This window comes from Poecilia reticulata, chromosome 16 (genome assembly GCF_904066995.2).
Source record: "Poecilia reticulata chromosome 16, P_reticulata-male-v2, whole genome shotgun sequence".
Classification (NCBI taxonomy): domain Eukaryota; kingdom Metazoa; phylum Chordata; class Actinopteri; order Cyprinodontiformes; family Poeciliidae; genus Poecilia; species Poecilia reticulata.
Window position 1 is genome coordinate 23,968,148 of NC_088845.1, and position 21,575 is coordinate 23,989,722.

The following is a 21,575-nucleotide window of genomic DNA, read 5'->3' on the forward strand; positions in this document are numbered from 1 at the left end:
CAATTCAGGTTCAGAGCTTATTTGTCCAAACAATTTGGCACTTTTAGGTTTTCGTTGTATTTAGATGAGAAAATATTAATGATTTTTTTCTTTTTGTAAACTCACTTTGTCTGGTAGGAGTAGGCTGTGGCATGGTCTGCTGAACTCTCCACTGATAAAGGCTGCTGCCCGCTGGCATCCTGTGAGGAGGGGGCAGTTGTCTGTGGAGATGGGTCTGTCACCACACCCTGATTGGACACAGAGTGGAAGAAAGGAGGTCAAAGTAAATTGCTGCAGTGAGAGCGTTGTGAGCATTTTTTTCCAACCCAAATTTTTCAGCCTTGGATAAATAAGTTAACCACATATTCAACTTATAACTTGCTTAGTTCATGGAAAGTAAAGTAATTCTAACTTTTAGAATTAATTTGTGACAACGTGAATGTAATGTGTATTTTTCACCCCTATTAAAATTAGCAACTCTAAATGACTTCAAAATTCCACACATTTGAAATTGTAAAAAATACTGTTTAAAATGATCATCTAAATCTTCCTGCACAGTAGGGTTAACAAACATCTTACATCCACTGTAATAGCAGAGGCAGGCACTGCAGTGTACTGGGGAATGTAGGTTCCTTGCATAGGAGCAGCCGCTGCAGCAGAGATGTACTGCAGAGACACAAGGCGGGGCACACGGTGAAACAATACGTACAGCCTGGTGCAAACATGTTACAATCTCTCTTTGGATTTGTAGTTAATTGCTAGCAGCCAAATGTGAGAAATAAAACAACAAGGTTTGCAAGAGCTTCAAAAAAAAAAAGTGTAATTTGAAAGTATGCTTGACTGTGTGACAAGAGTCTAATGCGAGTCTTGCCCGTTTGTTTTAGAACAACTGTCATGTTGCAAAGTAAACTTCCACACCAGCCACCAGCCAACTCTGTGGTTAGCTTCATCCTCTCCCCCATCAAATCTGACCGACTTCACTGTCTCCGTGGCATGACGCTGCCTCTGCCGTGGGTTATTGTGCGGATCGTGTGTTCAACATGTTCAGAGAAATATGTTGGAAGAGAGACTCACGGTGCCTGTGGGGCCCAGAGAGAGGTGGTTCATCTGCTGGGTGAGAGGAGCCATGACACTGGATGGGTGAAGAGACAAGCTGGGCTCTATGGCCGTTGCTGGGGTGATCACAGCGCCCTGGTGAAGAAGAACAGAGCATTCAGGGCTTTTCTCAATATTGTGGATTTTAGTTATGAAAAAATAAATACAGTGGAGTCAAATCACTCCACTGTATTTCACATCCCTAAATATATGTATGTATTAACATACATACATATGTTCATACATACATAAATACATATGTATGAACATACATACATAAATACATATGTATGAACATACATACATACATGCATATAGGAATGAAAAGACACAGAGATGACAAGAGGATTGTAACCTTAAATGACTTTAAATCTCAAACTAAGCCTGTAACATAAAAGTGAAATCTCTGCTTAATGTAGAGAGGAATCTAAGAACGATTGTGGCTGACATTTTATTCTTGAAGATATTGGTACAAGAGAACGGTATCAGTCATATCTGTCATGTCAGAATATGAATCAGTGATTTAACCCAATATCAAGACTAACTAAGGTTTAAGGTCTTATCCTCAACATCTTTGCTCTGACCCTTTGGATAAAACATAACTAATCATTCTATTCATTCAACAAAGTTTGCTTCTTGTCCTTCATGACCATAACCCGGGTTTGTGGTGTGGACAATCAATGAATGAATTTATGATTCTTTGATCAGAGGAGACGTGCCCTTAAAGTTGTTGTCTTGCAGTAAGAAGGTCCTGGGTTCGAATCTTGGCCTACATGGATTGTGCATGTTGTTTCTGCGTACTCTGGCTTCCTCTCACAGTACAAAAACAAGACATGATTAAACGGTTATTCTACATTGTCCTTAGGTTTTTAGTGTGTGTGAATAGTTGTTTGTCCTTTGTGTCTCTGTGTTGCCCTGCTACGGACTGGTGAACTGTCCTGGGTGTATCCCGCCTTTCACCCATTAACCATTGTTATAGTCAGCAGGCCCTCCTTGCAACCCTACAAGGACAAGCATGTATAGAAAATGGGTAGATGACTTGAAGCTAATTCAAAGTATTTTACTCATATTTCCAACACTGAAAAACAAAAGCAGTGGCTGTCTAAACAACTAAAACACACAAATTAAGGTCCTAGAACTGACAGGGTTGGAGCAAATTAACTATGCTAGACAGCGTGGCAACTTCACCTTCTCTCATGTGTTTAAGGGCGGCCCTCCCCGCCCTTCATCACAGTTTCTCTTTTGCTTCACAATTCATTGTTATGCAGTCAATAGCACCATCTGTTTAGCTCCAGGGTTACATACTCAGTCACGCCAGAGTCTGCACTTTATAAGTGAGCCAGATCAGATTCCCAAAAAGAAACCAATATGAATTATTCTGTAAAACAGAAACAGACACTCCTGAACAAAGAGATAATGGTTAGCATGCACCTAAACTGCCTGGAGTCGCTTCAAGAAAACTTCCTCCTTGTTCATGAGAGGCCCAGCAAAGGCCACAGTTCTTTTTTGTCCTGTGTTACTATTATCTGTATCAATAGCCTTTGAAATGTTCTTTTTTAAAACTTCTGTGCTTTACTTCAGTGTTCTTCATTCAGAAAGAGCGATTCAGACAAATACACAGGAGTGCAAAATTGTTAAGTGGAAGGATAAAGATATAGGACGCAGTAACACGGGCAAAAAAAAAAAAGAACAAAATATGTTCTGCAAACTCTGTAAATTAAAATAGCAAATACAAGTCGAGTAAAGGGCTACATGGTGGAATGGTGGGTTACAGCATGAATGAAGTCTGAAAATCAATTCAAGTTATTCTGTGTGGAATTTACAAGTTCTCCTATTATATACATGAGTTTAAAAAAAAAAAAATTTTATCTCTGACTTTCGAAAAACACGGCTGATTTCTTCTCTTTCTTCGTCCGGCTCGTTCTTTGCGGTGTGTGTGAAAACCCCACTTTGACTGCCGGGATAAGAGCTGGTTGTAATTGTCTAAATACAGCCAGGAAAAAGATGTTCGGACTCCCAGGTCTTGTTAAACTTGATGACTACAAATGTTTCGACTTTGTGCACGGAAATAAAACAAGTCAGCTGGCTCGCTCGGCAGGCTTCACAGCACCTTCTTGCTGAAAGGAGGAGAGTGGCTTTTACAGTAAATCTCCTGAATGCGAAGGGCTTTGATGCCGTCTAACACCTTGATGCTCTAAGCTGTGTTTCTCCAGTATGGCGCGGCTACAGCCTGTGCTGCTCTGCAAAAAAAAGACTTAATATGAGACTTCTTACAGTGTGCGCTGGCATGCCTGACAACATAACAGCAGATGTAAACACAACTGTTTAACTACACTCCCCGTAGGAACAGACGGCATCAGCGGATATGTGCGCCGGCGTTGTTCCGGGGAGCCGAGCCGTCAGCGCCTCCATGGATGCGTGTTGAGGCAGGGTTGAAGAAGTTTGGCATTTCAGGCCCAAGCCGTTTGACACACTAAACGAGCTGCTCTGTAGAGGCTTAAAAGCACTGTTAAACAAAAAGATGCACCTACAATCGGACACACAAGCCGTTTCGAATGTTTTCATGTGAAAAACAGCTTACCCTCATGAACATTATAGACAAAGATTACCAGAGCTGTGAACAGCGGTGCTTAGCATGTCGAAGTAGCTGCTGTATTTACAAGGCGATCTGTTTGAGGACTACAGCCGCGTAGTTATAGCTACCCAGAATCACAATCTAATTAATCACCATGTCTCTATGGGACACCAAGGAATGCTAACAAATGCATCAACAGATTTCCTGGAAGAAAGAAGAAGAAGAAGAGTTAAAAAAATAAAAATCTGGATTAAATCTCTTTGGTAAATCTGCCAGTCAGATTTACCAAACACAATCCGGGCTAACAACTGTGGTTTTTATGCACCTCAATAAACTGATTGCTGTCATAATGACTTTTTCTTCCTCTGCATTCAGTCTCACAGCAGGTTCCCACAGAGGAAGAGGGAGCCGCACAAAGAAGAAGGAGAGCCATAATGAGTAACTGCCCGCTTTGATTTATAGCTGTACACGAGTTAAACGGGCTATCTCTGCATGTGCCTCAACGTGGACACAAAGCATTAGCTGGAATGTGATGAGTCTAATTATGCGCTGTAGAGCATGTGTACGTGTTAAAGTTTTCATGCGTCAGGCGTTGCTGCTGGGGTAATAAATGGACGAGCGAGGCCGACAGACATGAATCTTCTCCCTGAGCACGACAGGCCGGGAAGCAAATCCCCTTCCACCTTGGATCGGCTCACTCGTTTCTGTTCCTTTCTCGTGTTTTCTCCTCTTTCTTTGTCTGCATTCATTTAAAGAACTTATGCCCGACAAGCTGAAGGCTTACCTATTTCAAATGTTTTAAGCCCTGTGTGCTGCAGGCACTATGCAGCTTCAAAGACACACTATTAGGAATAGTAGCATCCCAGGATGTAGTAAAACAGAAAGAAAAGCTGCTGCTGTTTTGTCAGGACTCCTTTCTGTGTAAGCATGTTCCCTCCCTAGCTAGTGTGGTTTTATGTCCAGGTGGTTTTGTTGTTCCTAAAACTTCCTTTTCCACATTGAAAACACACCCTTGCTGTCTCTGTTTATACACACAGTAGCAAAGGTGATCTGCAGAACAGAAATTGCTTGGAGGTAGTTTCCACACGCAGCTGCATGCATGCATGACTGGCACAAGCAGGATGTAAGTATATATATAAAAAAAAAGAGTAAGAAGTTTTGGGTACAGGCACAGGTAAACACACTGGCCTTTTTGGTAGATATGTAAAAAAAAAAAAGTTATCGCACTAAAAAATGTAGAAAAATACAGCCTTTAATCCAGGGGTCTCAAACTCCAGTCCTCAACGGCCGGTGGCTTAAAACCTTTGGATGTTTTTTTAAATCTCAACATCTTGTGTCATATTGTTGACATGCGCTCATTACTTAGTAATGACGGAATATAAACTCTGGGCATTAAAGTTCCCGTGCATCCAAATGACTAATTTTGGTATTTTAACTTGGTGAAATCTGAAATCCTCACATGTCTAATTTCAGGCCTCTCAAATAAGCAGCATTTTCTTTTTTTTTCCAATGGACGGTTAAGGCGATGCATTAATTTCCTGTATGAGGATTTGTAAGTAATTATGCAGAAGGACATCTTCTTACCTTAAGTTGAATAAGTTGTAAAGACAGGCAGTTAAAGTAATCCTAGCATTCATCCAGTACTTGGAAACACAGTCTTTAAAGCGCTGCTTAAAGTGTGTTTTGGTGTGTTTAATGTTTGTGCTTCTCACTTAATCTCAGAAAGAATGAACATAAAGCTCCTGAATCCTGAATGTGAGCAGGTGTGTGTGTGTGTATGCCTATGTGTACTTTCCTTCTGAAGCTGTCAAAAAAGAGGATTCAACTCTGTTTACTTCTCGTTAATCCTAACCTGCTCATGAGTCATTAATTTAGTCAGTCGCTATGCTTTTTTGTTTCAACCTTTTTATTGAGGGATCAAACATGGTCTCACAGTGTCAGCAATACAAATTTGTCCTCATTTTCCTTATGTGAACATAAAACATAAGAAAGACAATACAAAAACAAAACAGAAGCTACATAAATAAACAAGAACATTCCCATGACCCGCCCACCCCCCTTTCCGTAGGACTTATATCTTATCACACCGAGGTTCAAATTAAATCCATTTCAAATAGAGTTATCAATATATTGCCGAAGGGGTTGCCAAGTTTTATTGAAACGCTTTAATTTATTTGCTAAAGAAAACCGAATTCTTTCCAAATGAGAGAGCCTTACCAGTTCTTCCAGCCACAATTTAACAGATGGAACCTCTGCCTTCTTCCAAAACATCAACACTAGTTTTTTTGCTATGATAAAGGCATAAGATAATAATTGCTGTTGTTATTTATTAAATTGAGAAAACTGAACAGAAACTCCAAGTACAATTAGAAATGGGTCCAGCCTCAGCTCTGTATGGAACATATCTGACAAAGTTTTGAATACGCCGGACCAAAATGGGGTTAATTTTGTGCACAAGAAATAAGAATGGAGTAGTGTGGCTTCTTCAACATGGCATTTGTCACAGAGTGGGTATGTGTCAGGGAAAATTTTATGTAACTTCGCCTTACAATAATGAAGCCTGTGTATGACTTTAAATTGAATAAGACAGTGTCTAGAATTAGCAGAGCACTTGTGTATATTCTCTAAAGCGGCCTTCCAGAGTTCAATACTTATCTCCGTTCCCAGTTCCTGCTCCCAGCCTATTTTAAGACCCTGCGTGGACGGCGAGGATCTGGATAACAACACATTGTAAATCTGGGAGATTAAATGTCCTTCCTCACCACCCAACTTGAAGAGTTTGTCAAATTCATTAGGTATTATATTCTCTAAAGTGTGCATATGTTTTTTGACATATGCCCTGACCTGTAGGTATCTAAAATGATCGTGTTTGTGGAGTCCAAATTTGGCCTGAAGTTGAGCGAAAGAGGCAAAGTTACCATCCACCAACAGATCACCAACCGTCCTGACCCCCAAATCTTTCCATTTTATATAACCTGCATCTAAAGTGGAAGGGACAAATGAGGGATTTTTTGCTATTGGTAATAAGGTAGACATATACTCAATGCCGAATTGGGATTTTATCTGTTTCCAAATGCGTATAGTACTGTGGATGATGCGGTTATTGTTGTATGCCGAGGTATCTGTACTTGTTAAGAGCACCAATTTCATGAGGCATGCAGTCATCCTTTTCCATTGCAACCCAAATGGGTTGTGTAAAATTGTGATGTAGCCAAATTGTAATAATGCAAAGCGCACGAGAGTAATAGTAAAATGAATAATTTGGGAGGGCCAGTCCGCCCTCCAATTTTGCCTTGCAAAGGTGAGCTTTGTTAATTCGGTGTGTTTTATAGTCCCAAAGGAATGGGATGATTATAGAATCAAGTTTTTTAAAGAATTTCTTAGGTAGAAAAATGGGAATATTTTGAAACAGGTAAAGGATCTGGGGGAGAAAAACCATTTTTATTGCATTAGTTCTTCCCACCAGGGATATGGGGAGAGATCTCCAAAACTGAATGTTATTTTGTAGTTTTATCATAAGGGGGGAGAAATTCGCTTCATAAAGTGAACTAAAATCCTTAGTAATCTCTATGCCAAGGTAGGTGAACCTATCATTAGCAATTTTAAAGGGCATATAATCCAAGATAGATGAATCTTTGAGCTTAATTGGCATCAGTTCACTCTTAGACCAATTGATCCTATAACCTGAGAACCTGCCAAACTGAGAGATTGTATCTAGGACAGCTGGAATAGTACCTTGAAGATTGGTTACAAACAATAGGATATCATCCGCGTATAATGAAATTTTATTTATAGTCCCTCTAGTGATATATCCCTGTATAAGGGGGTTGGAACGAATTGATTGTGCCAGTGGTTCTATGGCTAACGCAAAAAGTAAAGGTGATAACGAGCAGCCTTGCCTGGTGCCCCTATGTAATTGGAATGCAGGAGATAGTATCTTATTCGTGACAATTCTAGCACAAGGTTTATGATAAAGGATTTTTAACCATTTTTCGAAATGTTCACCAAGATTGTATCTTCTCAAGGTCGCAAAAAGGTAAGGCCATTCTATTTGGTCAAAGGCCTTTTCGGCGTCGAGTGAAAGGACAGCCAGATCAGAAGATTCCTCCCTCTGAGAATAGATCACATTATAGAGGCGTCGTAAATTAAAGAAGGAATGTCTCTTTGGTATAAATCCGGTCTGATCGGGATTAATTAATTTATCAATTACTAAACTCAGCCTATTAGCAAGGATTTTGGCTAGTATCTTTTGATCATAGGTCAACAATGATATTGGTCTGTAATTACCCACTTCCACAGGATCCTTATCTTTTTTTGGTATTAGTATTATAGTGGCCTCTCTCATCGTAGGCGGTAAGATGTTATCTGCGTTTGCTTGGGTGTACATTTTTAACAAATACGGTGATAGAATGTCACCAAATTCTTTATAGAATTCCCCGGGGTATCCGTCGGGACCAGCCGTTTTACCACTTTTTAGTGCTTTAATAGCAGCCTGGATATCTATGCATGAGAGGTTTGCATTAAGAGAGCTCACGTCTTCTTGAGCTAACATTGGGAGATTACAATTATCCAAAAATTTTTGTATACTTAAGTAATCTTTTACAGCCTTGGATGAGTACAATGATTCATAAAATTGTTTAAATCTATGATTAATGTCTTTGTGAGAGGTTAAAATTTCCCCATTTTCTGATTTAATTTTGTTAATTGTGCGGTCACTTTCAATTTTCCTCAATTGTCTTGCCAGTAGTTTATAAGGTTTTTCCCCAAATTCAAAGTATTTCTGTCGTGTATAAACAAAAGCTCTAGTAATGTGATCTGACAATAATTGGTTATATTTATATCTTAATGAAAGAATTTTTTTATGCGTTTCTGTAGATGGGAGTGTAGCATTGTCCTTGTCCAGACGCCTAATTTGTTGCTCTATATCCACCAACTCTGTTCGATTCCTTTTCTTCTTTGCTGCTCGAAAAGATATAATACTTCCCCTCAAATAGGCTTTCATAGTTTCCCACAGTACTGAAGGAGGCGTTCCTGGAAGATCATTATTTTCAAAGAAAAAACCAATCTGCTCTCTGATAAACTTACAGAAGTCTGGTTCTTTCAATAGTTGTGGGTCTAATTTCCATGTTCTTTCAATTTGGTTTAAATTATCTAAATATAAATCTAGAGAAAGGGGTGCGTGATCTGAAATTGTTATATTATGATATTTTACTTCACCTGTATAGGGCAATAATTTTGCATCCATCATTAAATAATCAATTCGTGTGTACACATTGTGAACGTTTGAGTGAAACGAATAGGCTCTCCCCTTTGGGTTAAATATTCTCCAGCTATCGAACAAATTAGAATTCTTTAGATATTCCTTAAGGAAAATACTAGCATTAGAGGCCGGTGCTCTACGTGTTGATGAACGGTCCAACTATGGATCTAATACAAGATTTAGGTCCCCACCAATGATTAGATTAGTCTTTGAAATGTCAGGTATTTGGGATAAGACATGTTTGTAAAAAAGAGGAGAGTCTATGTTGGGGCCATATATATTAACCAGAGTTATCGGAACAGAATACAATTCTCCAACTAATATTAAATATCTGCCTTCCCTGTCAGATATGGTTGATTTATGGGTAAAAGGTGTACCTTTTTTGAATAATGTCGCCACGCCTCTAGCTCTCACTGCACAGGTAGAATGATAAGCTTGCCCTGTCCACCTGCATCTCAGTTTCATGTACTCATTCTTATTAAGGTGGGTTTCCTGAAGGAAGATTATGTCGCTGGACAATGTCTTCAGATGTGCTAGTATCTTACCCCTCTTCACAGGGTTATTCAAACCTTTGACATTCCATGTGACCAAAGTAACTTGTCCCCCCTTCTTTGTTTGTGTTGCATCAGCCTGCATAACTCAGATTAAAATGAAAAAGATTATAGAATCCCTCGCAACTGTGATGAAGATGATTATACATGGTAAGTAAGTCCCATCCTAACCCCTTAAACAAAACCCTTACTGTCTTGCCTATACTAAGAAGAACCTGCAAAGTAAGGCGCGACCCCTCTAAGGAAGTTATAAAGAAAAAAATAGAAATAAACAAAATAAGATTAAACATAACACTCACACAACAAACACACGTTAACCTAACAACTTCCCTTACTCTTAACTCCAAATTAGAAGCTGAAAAAAGCTCTGCAAAAATATTAAATTCAAGCACCAAACTGACACATGGGCAGCTGCTGAAAAAAAAAAACATAACAGGAACTATAAGCTGCCTATTTATGGATATCAAACCCCCGAGATTGTCAACAATATTCAGGCAGTCAATTAGTGAGCAAAATGAGATTTCTAAACATTATATTATATTAACTTAGCCGGTTAAACATTACAGAACAGTCCAGGTATTGAGTACTACCAGAGCCCGGTCGCTCCATGTCTGCGTCAGTTGTCCGCAGCGGGATCGCCTGCATCGTCTCCTTCGGCGCCAAAGTGGAGCTCTGCGAACTTCTGGGCTTCCTTCGCGTCTGTGAACATTGTTTCTGTTCCTCCGAAAGTCACTCTCAGCTTCGCCGGATACAAAAGTCCATACCGAACTCCCGGTTTGTCCCGAAGAAGTGCTCTGACTCCGTTAAATGCAGCTCTACGTTTCACAACCTCGGGGGTGAAGTCAGGAAAGATGCGGATCTTCTGCCCTCGATAGGTGAGGTCTCTCTGAGTCATGGCCTTTCGGAGGATCATCGCAACGTCGCGGTAATAGTGGAGTCTCACAACCAACGCCCGAGGAGGTCCCGTGTCGTCTGGGCGCCTTCGTAGAGCTCTATGAGCGCGGTCCACCAGCGGTAAATCATCCAGAGTTAGCACGTCTTTCAGAAGCTGCGAGACGAATCCGTTCAATTCTGCACCTTTCTCTTCTCCTTCTCTTAACATAGCAATCCGTACATTTTGTCTTCTGGACCTTCCTTCAAGATCCATGTATTTTTCTGTTAGCTGATTCATTTCTGTGCGTAGACGTTTTACCTCTGACTGGAGAATAGTTACCGCGTCTGCTGACTGTGTAGCCGCTCGCTCTAGTTCAACAATGGATGCGCCATGTTGGTCATTAGACGTTTTCAGGACGTGAATGGCACTTTGAGTCTCGGTTTTGAGGTTGAGGAGTTCTCCTCTGATAGTGGTGGACACTTCTTCGATGCGAGTGTCTATTGTCTGACAAATTTCAAATTTGGTGACTTGTAATTCTGTGCGAAGAGAGTTTATAGCCTCGAGAATGGTAGCATTAGCCATCGGATAGCTACCTTCAGGCGAATCCGGGGCGGCTAGGCCTGGTTCTTTCGCTTTCTTGTCCTTGTTGGAGGAATGCGTCCTCAAATTTGCTTTCATCCTGCCCTAGTGCGGTTAGATAAAGACCAGACTACTCTCTCTGTTGTAAAACTGCCCAAATGTCAAGTTAGTGATAAATATATTTCCAAATTTGCAGGAGCTCGAGGGAAACGCTGCCTACTCCTCCATTGCTCACGAGCGCCCCGCTATGCTTTTTTTGCCCAAGTCCGTCTCAGCACATTTGGCAGATTTGTGCAATGAGAGTGCAAGAACTCTGAGTTTGCAATGGGCTGAAAATGAGAAGCCCGCATAAATGTGTCAGCCTAAATGTGTCAAGTGGCGTGCATCATTTATCAAAGTTAGCAGTTATTAACCGTGGCGCAGCAGAGAAAAACCCTGTGCTACCACTCAAACTGCGGTGTCTTTCCCCGTTTCTCTCTCTCTCTCTCCGTCGCAGCTTTAATTTGCCGAGCTCTGGATCCAGGAAATACAATGACTAGCCTTCCCCCATGTATTCGCATTGGGATTTTGCGGATGCACAGACGGGGTTTGGGAGCAAAACGCACACAGCCCAGACATGCTTCTGCAGAAGTTTTCCTTTCTTTGTTCCGATTTATCCCTTGTAATCCCTTCCTTCTCTCTCCCCTTTCTCTGTGCGCGTCTCTCTCCCTTTTCCTTGCACTGTCAAAGCCCCACTTTTGCTATTTATTTTCTATTTCAACAAGCCGTCGGCCTTCCCTCCCTGTTATCTCTGTCTTACTTCTTCCAAGTCTTAAGCTGTCATATCAAGCAGTTTGCCAAATTATTAGATGGGACATTTATTTGAAAGTGCAAAATGGACCAAAAAAAAAAGAAGAGATTTAACTGACTGTCAAAAGTGACCAAACGTCTCTGAGAGAGATGCAGCACTCTTGAAGCTGCTGCTAAGATATTGACGGGGTGATCACAGAACCATAAAATGTTTTACTGCATCGCAAGTAACATGTTGAGGGGGGGAAAAAAAAGGCGCTAGCTAAGAATTTGAGAAGAATCAAGCACGGAGCTACCAGGAAACCATCGTCGTCCAGGTTTGTCATATTCCATACCTGAAGCCTACCTGGAGTATCTACAAGAACAAGATGTTCAGAGCTCAGAGACAAGGCCAAGAGCTTAGCTGTAGATCTTGAGTTTATAACCTGAATCAATCGCCATCACTAAATATGCATTAACAAATATTCAACCACTCTAAACAGTTTATCTGGCAGAAATTTTGCATACCGGAGCCTCTAAGGCAGGGGTCCCCAAACTTTTTCCTTCTCTAGTGGGGGGCCGGAGTCAGTTTGTAACAGAAAAAGTGAAACAGAAAAAGACAATTGCAGGAGTGCCTAAATGTAAAAAATATATCGTTTTCCAGAAAGCACAATCAAATAACTCTCTCTGGGTTCTTCACAGAAAAAATCCAGGAAGGATTATAGTCCGTATTTTCCGAACTATGAGCCACACCGGACTATAAGCCACAACCCCAAAGTTTTTTTTGTTTGTTAAACCAGTAAACATGCACATCTAAGCCTCAGATATCTCTGCCGCTCTAGGTTTTCCATAACAATGCAGCAGCTGCAGACGGGGGCGGACACGCAAAAATCTAGTCATAACAGGTCAATTGAATATCACATTTATTAGGGTTGAAAAAGAAAAAGTTGCCAAGATTAGATTTAACAGAACTTATTACAGTAGTTTCCGAACTGTAACAGTAAAAGTGCTGATCCTTCGTGTCTGCTACTAGTATGTGGTAAATCAGTGGTGCCAACCTGTTTATTACCACTTACCGGTCAAGACTTGGACATTTTGTTGCGGCCCGGGAGAGGGCAGTGGGAGGGGGGATGAAAAGTCAGATGAGGCTTCTGCATGTTGGTGTTCCCACTAAATACTGAATATGCCCAATTTGGGTTGTCTTGGCCCTTTTATCGCAGCATGTGGGGTTTTCCCTGACTGGGACCGAGAACACAATCTGTTGAATGCGACAGGTAGCCAATCAGAAAGCGTGGTGACGTAAGAACAGAGGGGAATCCCAAACAGCTGACATATTGCGCAACTGAGAGTCCGGTGGATATCGGAGATGATATGTGGAAATGTTTATTATTAAATCTAAAAGGTCATTATTATGTTTATTCAGTTAAAAATGTTAACTATAAAAAAACATTCACCACCAAATCATAGTGCAGCAAATAGAGCGGCTGCTCCCGTCGTCTTTCATCCACCGCCTTTTCTTTTTGTTATGTCTTTTATCTCTTAAAATGACTCCACAAACTATAACTATTGCATCTATATCGTCATCTGTGTTTGGTTATTCTAAATTCCCGCTATGTTGGGGGTTTTACTGGATTATCGTCTGGAATCGGGATGTTCGTGACTGGAATCGGTTTGTGCCGTGTGGCTGAACACAAACCGATTGAACCAGTTGTACTTTTATCAGCTCTGTGGTAACAGAAGTTTGGAGAATCGGCCGAAGCTCTACTCCTCTCCTCTTGACCACTGCCCAAACGCTCTGACTCTGGTCGCTATGGTAATGTTTATATATCCCATTAAAATAAGATACAGAAACGCCACAAAAACGAACATTTTACTTTCGTGAAAATTTTAACTCACGATAATGACTAACGGGAGCCCTGAGCTTGTTTCTCTGCAACCAGAAGGTCCCATCTGGGAGCGATGAGAGACAACGACACCCGAGCTGTGTTGCTTGAGCACAGGGTGCTTGGTCTCTATATGGTAAAGCAGCTTGAAGCTTCATTGCCTCATTAGCAGCCGGTCGCCGCATGTTACGCACAGCAGGTTTGTAATGTGGGAATCACCTACCGGTCCGGGATAAATCCATTCTCCTGTCTCTTCTCTGGGCCTTTTCCCCTTTGCAAAGAAACTTTCCAAAGACATCTGATCTTTTTCTTACTCATTTTGCTGTTTGTGGGCTCAATGTTGGCGCGCAAGTAACCAGACTTCCAATGATTCATTTCCTGCTAAAGAGCCCCCTGGTGGTTGAAGAAAAATCCGCATATAAACGGCTTGTAGTCCGGAAAATACGGTATATGAAACAAAATCTAAATGCTCTGGTATTGTTCAGGAGGCCGGACCAAATGTGGAGGCGGGCCGGATCTGGCCCGCGGGTCGTAGTTTGGGGACCACTGCTCTAAGGCGACTGCAACATGAATCTAGTAGGCCAATGATTTTTTAATCCACTGGCCCTGCTGCGCTGAACAGCAATCAGCTTGTGAGATGAGTACAGGCAGGACAACACTGTTCCTTCCTCTAATTAAATACTGTACTCTGCCTCATGAATCAACAAGGACACAGGTTTTATATTTCTACCTCAGGAGAGAAAATATAACACAGGTTTTGGCTCAGACTTTGTGTTGGGCTAATTGAGAGCCTTTGGGACTCAATCGGATCTAATTGGTTACAGTCCCTGAAAAGCCAAAACGAGGGAAAAAAAATTATATCAAGATTGTGCAAATGATTAGTATCAGAATGAAAGAGGAACTGGTAGTTCTTCCAAAGAGTTTATTGACTGTACACCCACTCTCAGAGTCAATATATGAGTGCTTGTGAGAATCTATAGCATGTGTGGGTGTGTTTTTCCAACAACTTTGCTTTGCTTTGTTTTGTTTTTCTGGCAAAATATTATCCGTCCTATTTTTTTTTTATTCAAAAATGTGCATAGATACAAAATGTCCAGCATTTGTGCAGTTCTGCATTTGCAGTTCTATTTCAATCCAGCAGGGAGCAATGTTTTATCGTTGATTTTACAGATAGCTCTGCTGAGCTTTCCAAGCTGCCGTTCGAAGGAGGCGGCTCAGACACTGAATCAGCAGAACAAGAGCGAAATGTAAAGGTGTGTGTCAATAGATCTAAATAATCAATAAGTAATATTATTGTAGAAATTCAATTGAATGTGTGAGACATACTTCTCATGCGTATTCAATACACGCTGATGTACTTCAAGTATCGGCAAACAAAAAGAAAACAAATTCAGCTTCTCAGAAAATTCTAATAATACATACAGTACAACAACCAATTAAACAGAATTAAAAGAGAAACATCATCTGCTAGGAAGTATGTCCATGCACTGTGCAGTATAAACACTTATTATTGGTCCGAGTTCCTTTTGCATGAATTACTGCTTTAATGTGACCAGACAGCCTGCAGCAACTGCTGAAGAGGTCAGGAAACCCAAGTTGCTTTAACCGTGGCTTTCAGCTCTCCTGTGTTGTTGGATCTGATGTTGCTCATCTTCTTCTTGACAATACCCCCAATAGATTCTTTATAAGGTTTACATCAGACCAGTCTGCTGGAGAATCGGCCCCAATGATGCCATGGTTGTTGCTATGTTTGACAGGACAGGTGCCAGGTGATACTAGAAAATAAACTGTGCATCTCCATAAAGTTTCTCAGCAGAGCAAAACATGAAACGGGTCAAAATTTCCCTGCTAGACTGCTCAGTTTGCCTCTCCTGTCTGTCTCCAGACTCTGTCACATTAATGTACTGCCACTACAGGAACAGTTCAGACCTTCTTCACGTTGTTCTCTCTAGTTCAAAGGTGGATTAAAACAGGGGCAGCTGTGCTGCAGCTCACATCTGTGGTGGCTCTTGAAGTGTTGACTCCAGACACGGTGCACACCTTGTAGAGCGCCCTCAAAGTCATGAATGGGCTTTGCATCTTACAAGCATCATCTTAGGTTATCCCAGCTGCATCCTTTATTCTACCACTCATTTTTCCTCTTAGTTTACATATGTGTGTGAACAGTTGGCTTTCATAGCAATGACCATTTGTCACTTGTTTGCTGGACAACAGTCAAATCGGTACTCTTCCCCATAACTGTGGAAGTCATAGAAAAAATATCTCTATTAAGAATTGTTTTTTTTTTTAACCCTCTCACAATCCTAAGAGGGGATCCAGTGGACCCCGCGTGAGGTTTTTACACTGTGTGCAGTCCCAGAGGGGTCACACTGACCCCGCATGCGCTATTATGAGGTTTATTTTCCATGATTTTGGGAATTGACATGTTCCCATTGTCCGACTGTGACATCTGCCGCACTCCTGAGTATCACGCTAAGAATGTGGGAGGGTTAAATGAAGAAATGTTGAAATTTTTCAACATATTTGAATTGAATCACAGAAATAAACTTTTAGAATTCTAGTTTAAGATTCACCTTTCTGCCTCAATATGAGTTAGCTGACATGTTACTGAAATCTTTCAAGCATCCCTTGGTTTATTTCTCCCCAATAATTTACTGTAATTAGTTTTATTTTAATTTCTGAATTTTTGGAGATGGTCTAATAAGTAAAATCTATTTTTTTTAAAGACTACGTAAAAGTGTTATTAGAATTAACTTTAAAAGATAAATGTGGCTATATTTTAAATCCTGACATTAATATGAAGGCCCGATAATGAGACATGCTTACGGAGTGAAGGACAGACATAAAACGAGTCAGAGCGAGGGACTAATGAATGCAGAAAATGGCTCCACCGAGACATGATAACACATGATGAAAAATCAAAAGAGAAAGTAGGCTTTGAAGACTTACTGTAGGTTGCATAACATACTGTTGATGTGGCATCCATGATGTACTCTGGACCTACATAGAGACAAGGAAAGAGAAAAGCCGAGAGAAGAGAAAGTCGGAGGATACGCCAGATAAAGGACAGAAAAAGAGGAGATGGGGAGTAGGACAAGAGAGGACATGAAAAAAAATTTAGAGCGATTAATTAGGAGGGAGGCGGAGATGAGCGGCAAGATAAAGCAAAAAGCCAACCAAGAGACAAGACAAAAGAGAAGAGTTTGGTAAAAAGGTTTTGTATCCATGACAGGAAAGCAGAAAGAAAAACAAGTGGTATTCAAAATGAGAAGGAAGAGAGTCAAAATGAGACAACAAAAGAAGAAAAGAAGATTTAATCATCAGTCCCTGTGGCAGAACATGACAGCGGAAGCTGAGGGTTTGCTGTACTTTAAGTTAAGCTGTAATTATGACAAGTTACAAAGACCACAGAGAGCAAAACTATCCACCAGTTACTGCTTCACAGTGAGGGTTACATCATCAAAGCTCTCTTGGTCACATATCACCACTTTCATCTTGTTCTGTTTTCTGCAGTCCCTGAAGGCTACTTTGCCACATGTAAGATACTGTACGGTTCACAGATTGCAATATAATGCAAATGAGCATGTTGGTTTATCTACGGTATGTGTAAGTGTGTGTCTGCAGGGAGATAAGGCTGCGTAACGTAGGCCGGTCTCCTCCTGTGTCTTCTGCAGGAAGCAGGATGTGACTTTGAATTCTGCTCGGCTGAACGTGTGCCTTTGCATTTGTGTTTTACATTTGTTTTCCTAAAGCCGTGTGGGGTGCCGAGGTGTCTGTGTCGAAATCTGTGTTTGACAAGCTGTCGATCAAGAGCCTGCTCAGGTTTTTAAAGAACCACAGCTTAGATTATCAGGCAGCTTTGATATAACTTGTTTTGATGTGAGGGGAGCAGGATGGACACACTGGGACGGGGAAGTGGAACAGAACTTTAGGATCAGAGCTACATGGACAGGGTAAAAAGGAAAATGTCAGTGGTTTCCTCAAAAGGCCTTATTCCCCGTAAGCATGGGGACTACACCTCAGATAAGGTGGGGTGTTATGTTTGCGTGTGCATGCGTACATTAACACCACACACATGGCTGGTTATTTTTAGCTTGCAACATGTTCTCATATGGATTTTGGATAGGAGTAGGCAAAGTTTAACCCCTACAATCTGTAGATTTTCTTGTCTTATTCCAAGGTATTATTTCATATCATTATATATATTTTGGCAGAAACACCCAAACATAATGTATATTAAGCCATTCACATTGTCAACATCAAAATCACACAATAAGCCAGATGTTAGTAGAACACCTCCAAAATATTAGCTTTCCATTTTTATTTGAAAAGATAGTGGTTTGGAAAAGTATCTATGCCACGTGAACTTGGTCACATTTTCTCACACATATTTATACATTTTTAATTGGGATTTTTCTGTAATAGACAAACACAACATATCACATAATAATGAAATGTAAGAAAAGATGCATGATTTGGAAAATGTTTTGCGAACAAAAACCTTGCACACATACAAAGTGCCAGGCAAATACACCATGGACATTCAACTATGGGACGGTCAACCCACCTGATATGTGGAGACAGGGGAGGCAGCAATGAAGGGTGTGATTGATGTCTGTGCAATCATCCGATTGGTGGAGATGCTATAGGGTGAAGAGTAGAATCTATGAAGCATACAAGACAAACAGTCATTTTCATCATCTACAGTACAGCATCAAACAAGCTAAATGCGGATCAAAACTAAATCAGAAGTATTCCAAACAATGAATGCAAAAAATAAATAAATAAATAATCAGTTAAAAGGCTTCTCTGCATAACCAGCTCTTGATTTACAAACCGTGTGTAGCTCCGTGCAAAGGTGAAAATGAGCGCCTCTTTGTTTCGAACTGCCAGGCGGATGTTAGCTCAACGCTGACAAAACGAATCAGACATCATCAAAGATGTCCTGGAAACAATAAATATTGCAGCTTCATTCTGAGTCAAACCATCAAAGTCATCTAAGAATGAAACTTGACACTGCATTTGAGTGCGCATCATTCTACAAAGGAGTCTGTTCTATTGCCATGCATGATAATGAATTACCCCCTTAATGTGTGAGTGGGTGAGATGTTTCAATATTGCCCTTTATGCCTCCACCTACACAAATGGTAGATGAGCTGTATATGTAGCATCAGCTTTTTATGCTCCTTTTACTCTTCGACCTATACCTCTATCTGCCCTTCTGAATCTGTTCCATTTCTTTTTGCCTTTTTTTTTTAATTTCACCCCCATAACCCTGCAGCAGTACAATGCTGTGGCTCACAGTGCTTTATTTATCATTGTGTACCTAGAGAGGACATGTTTCATCCGCCAGGCCATGTTGCTGTGCCCGATCGATCCTAAAGTGTCTGTTGGCTGAATAATGGTGTATGAGAGGGAAGGCAAAAGAGATTCAGAGACAAAAGGAGAAACTCTCCTCTACCCGTATCTGACACAGTCACTTGTGATTTCATAGAAATGGTTTGCTTGATAAAAATGTGATTTTTCTTATTTACTGAAGAGACTCGATTAAAAACAAATTTTCTTTTTTATCGTCATCACTTCCACGGTTGCCTTGGGTATGTTTTGACAGTTAAATAACACTTGTGTTTTTTTACACATTTCTTAAAACTGTATAACATTACACAGGTAATGTGTAAAAAAAAAATAAAGTAAAAAAATATATAAAAAATAAAAACTGAGCTCCTGTATCTCCCCCTTGTGGTCCTACTAACATCAGCAGAAATGCAGCGCTCCTGGTCAGAAACAACCAATCAGAGCCAGGAGGAGGGTCTTAGTACAGTCAATCATGCTCATGTATGCGCTGTAGCTGTGCTAATAGCAGAGAAACAACTTACCATTACAGAAAAAATCTAATTAACTGCCGTCATCAGTGGACATACATAGTAGCCAGAGTGTTCACAGCCGGCTTCATTGTGGTGAACCAGCTGTAGTGGAGCGGAGATCAAGAGGCAGGATGTGACCAGGCCCAACATGAGCTTTATTTGCTGGTGCTAAGACCTTCCTCCTGGCTCTGATTAGTTTTTACTGACTTCTGCTGATTTCTTTTTCTTTTATTCAAAGGTCAAATTAAGTCCCCATCACATTTCAAGCCTTTGAGGAGAATGTCAAAATCTCAAGTCTTAACCCTCACTCCAAGAGAAGTCTCAAGTGCTTCACGACTTAAACAACCATTTTTGAAGTACATGCAGGCTATCTCATTTGATTGTATTGCTATAGCTTAGGAATTCAAAACCTTAACTTTCGGAAAAGTGCAAAATTAGTAAAGGAAAAAAGAAAGGAATTAATTGTTATTAGATTCTACACTGCATCACAGATGTCACCAAGGCACAGTCAGAAAGCTCACCACAAGAATCACATTGATCACTTTTAATGTACGAAACACAAGAAAAGTAATGCGGAAACAGGATTCTGGCAATAATAGTCGACTCCTGCCAGTAAACTAAGAAAAATCTCTACGCTCGTATTATTGGGCAAAGATTCAGAGGATAAGACATCATGTGTAAACCACATGAAAGTAGTCTAAGGGCACAGGCATGGATTTCTTCCAGCAGCACTGTGTCAATAACGTTTATTGATTTTCCAATAGAAGACCAAGATAGGAGTCAGTCAACTGATCTCAACATGGCTGAGGTGCATTTCACTTGCAGAACTCCAAAGTACTGATAAATAACAAAAGAAAACAGCTGCACTGAAAGTCTGGCGATTAGTCATATTAAATTAAAACAGTTGTTCTGTGTGAAAGCCACAGTCTGCAAATGATTCCCACTGGAAAACTAAATTTGACTTGGATTAACTTTCCCAGTTGTATGTCAGCCATTGAAATGGTTCTTCACATGAAGGAGGTAGATCTGCTGAAACCTTTTTTTTTTTTTTTTTTAAGTTGGAGGTCTCCTAAAGTGAATCTTCAGTTTTATATCTACTTGAAAAGTTCTTGAGTAAACTTGAGAACGTAAAGTACATCAATTATCGCAGCAATTATGTCGGTTGCCAAACGCTTCCAGGCCTAAAGATTTTGAGTCTAAATTGAAAATGTCTGACTAAATGTAGATTGAACCAAACTAGAATTCAAACTGAAACATGTTTGAAGAAGTATTGATGATGCGAAAACAAGGTCCCTTACTGAAAAAAGGTACTGGCATGGATCCATCTTTTAGACTACAATTAATATATGACTTGCATTACAGATACTGTATTACTGTCATTGATGAATACAAATAGGGACAGCAGCAGGGTTATTCAATATTGCTCTGTGATTGTATTTATTGTATTTTTCATTAGACTGATGGGTATTGAGAGTAGGAAGTTGTGGGAAGAGGACAAATCCAAGGTTATTGATAGACGCTATTAGCTCTGAGCAGCAAACTGTCAATGGCGACTCCAGCACAGCTATTTAAAACAACGCACTTAACATGTAATGGTGAGCAGAACACCAATACAGCAGTGTATGTAATCTCTGGTGCAATCTAAACACAAAGTCAGGAGTTTTCCATGACAAGCGATAGATTTTGTGATTTACTTATGATGTCAGTAACTTTTAAGCAAATAAAATGGTGAGAGTTTGCAAAGTCCTGGAGAGATTTGGGGTTTAGATGATGTGGAAGTCAGTTCATTCATCCACTAATTCATTGTTTTTCACTTTGCAGAGGTCAAGGGGGGTCACAGGCAAACTCTGGGATTTCTCTCCTCAACAACACCCCTCTATCTCATTCTGGGGGATTCCAAGGTGTTCCCAAGCCAGTGGGTCCTCAGTTAATCCCCAGGATTTTCACCCAGTGGGAAATGAAACCAAAACCTCCAATTAGAGGCAAAAATGACACAATTTTCAGTATCACAAATCTGGTTTTCCGTCTCAACAATCAACTGCACCCGAGTTCAGAGTGGCTGGGGAAATTGTAATTGATTCATACCCTTCCTCTCTCTCCTTGGGCTGACTTTAATTTTGCCTTTGCCTTCCTCCTGACCCTGTTCA

General features: G+C 40.5%; 1 protein-coding gene across 3 annotated transcripts in view; it reads right to left on the minus strand.

Moving 5' to 3' along the window:
* The window catches only part of LOC103478357 (RNA-binding motif, single-stranded-interacting protein 3), a 149,767-nt gene that overhangs the window by 4,031 nt on the left and 124,161 nt on the right, over positions 1-21,575 (minus strand). For 2 of the 3 annotated variants that reach the window (XM_008432132.3, XM_008432138.3), the window contains exons 9-13: positions 18,132-18,228; positions 16,514-16,564; positions 1,054-1,170; positions 559-645; positions 106-227 (exon numbers count right to left, since the gene is read on the minus strand). In XM_008432132.3, coding sequence (XP_008430354.1) covers positions 106-227; positions 559-645; positions 1,054-1,170; positions 16,514-16,564; positions 18,132-18,228 — 474 coding nt within the window. The remainder of the gene's footprint in view (positions 1-105; positions 228-558; positions 646-1,053; positions 1,171-16,513; positions 16,565-18,131; positions 18,229-21,575) is intronic. The other variant, XM_017309584.2, reaches the window with a different exon arrangement.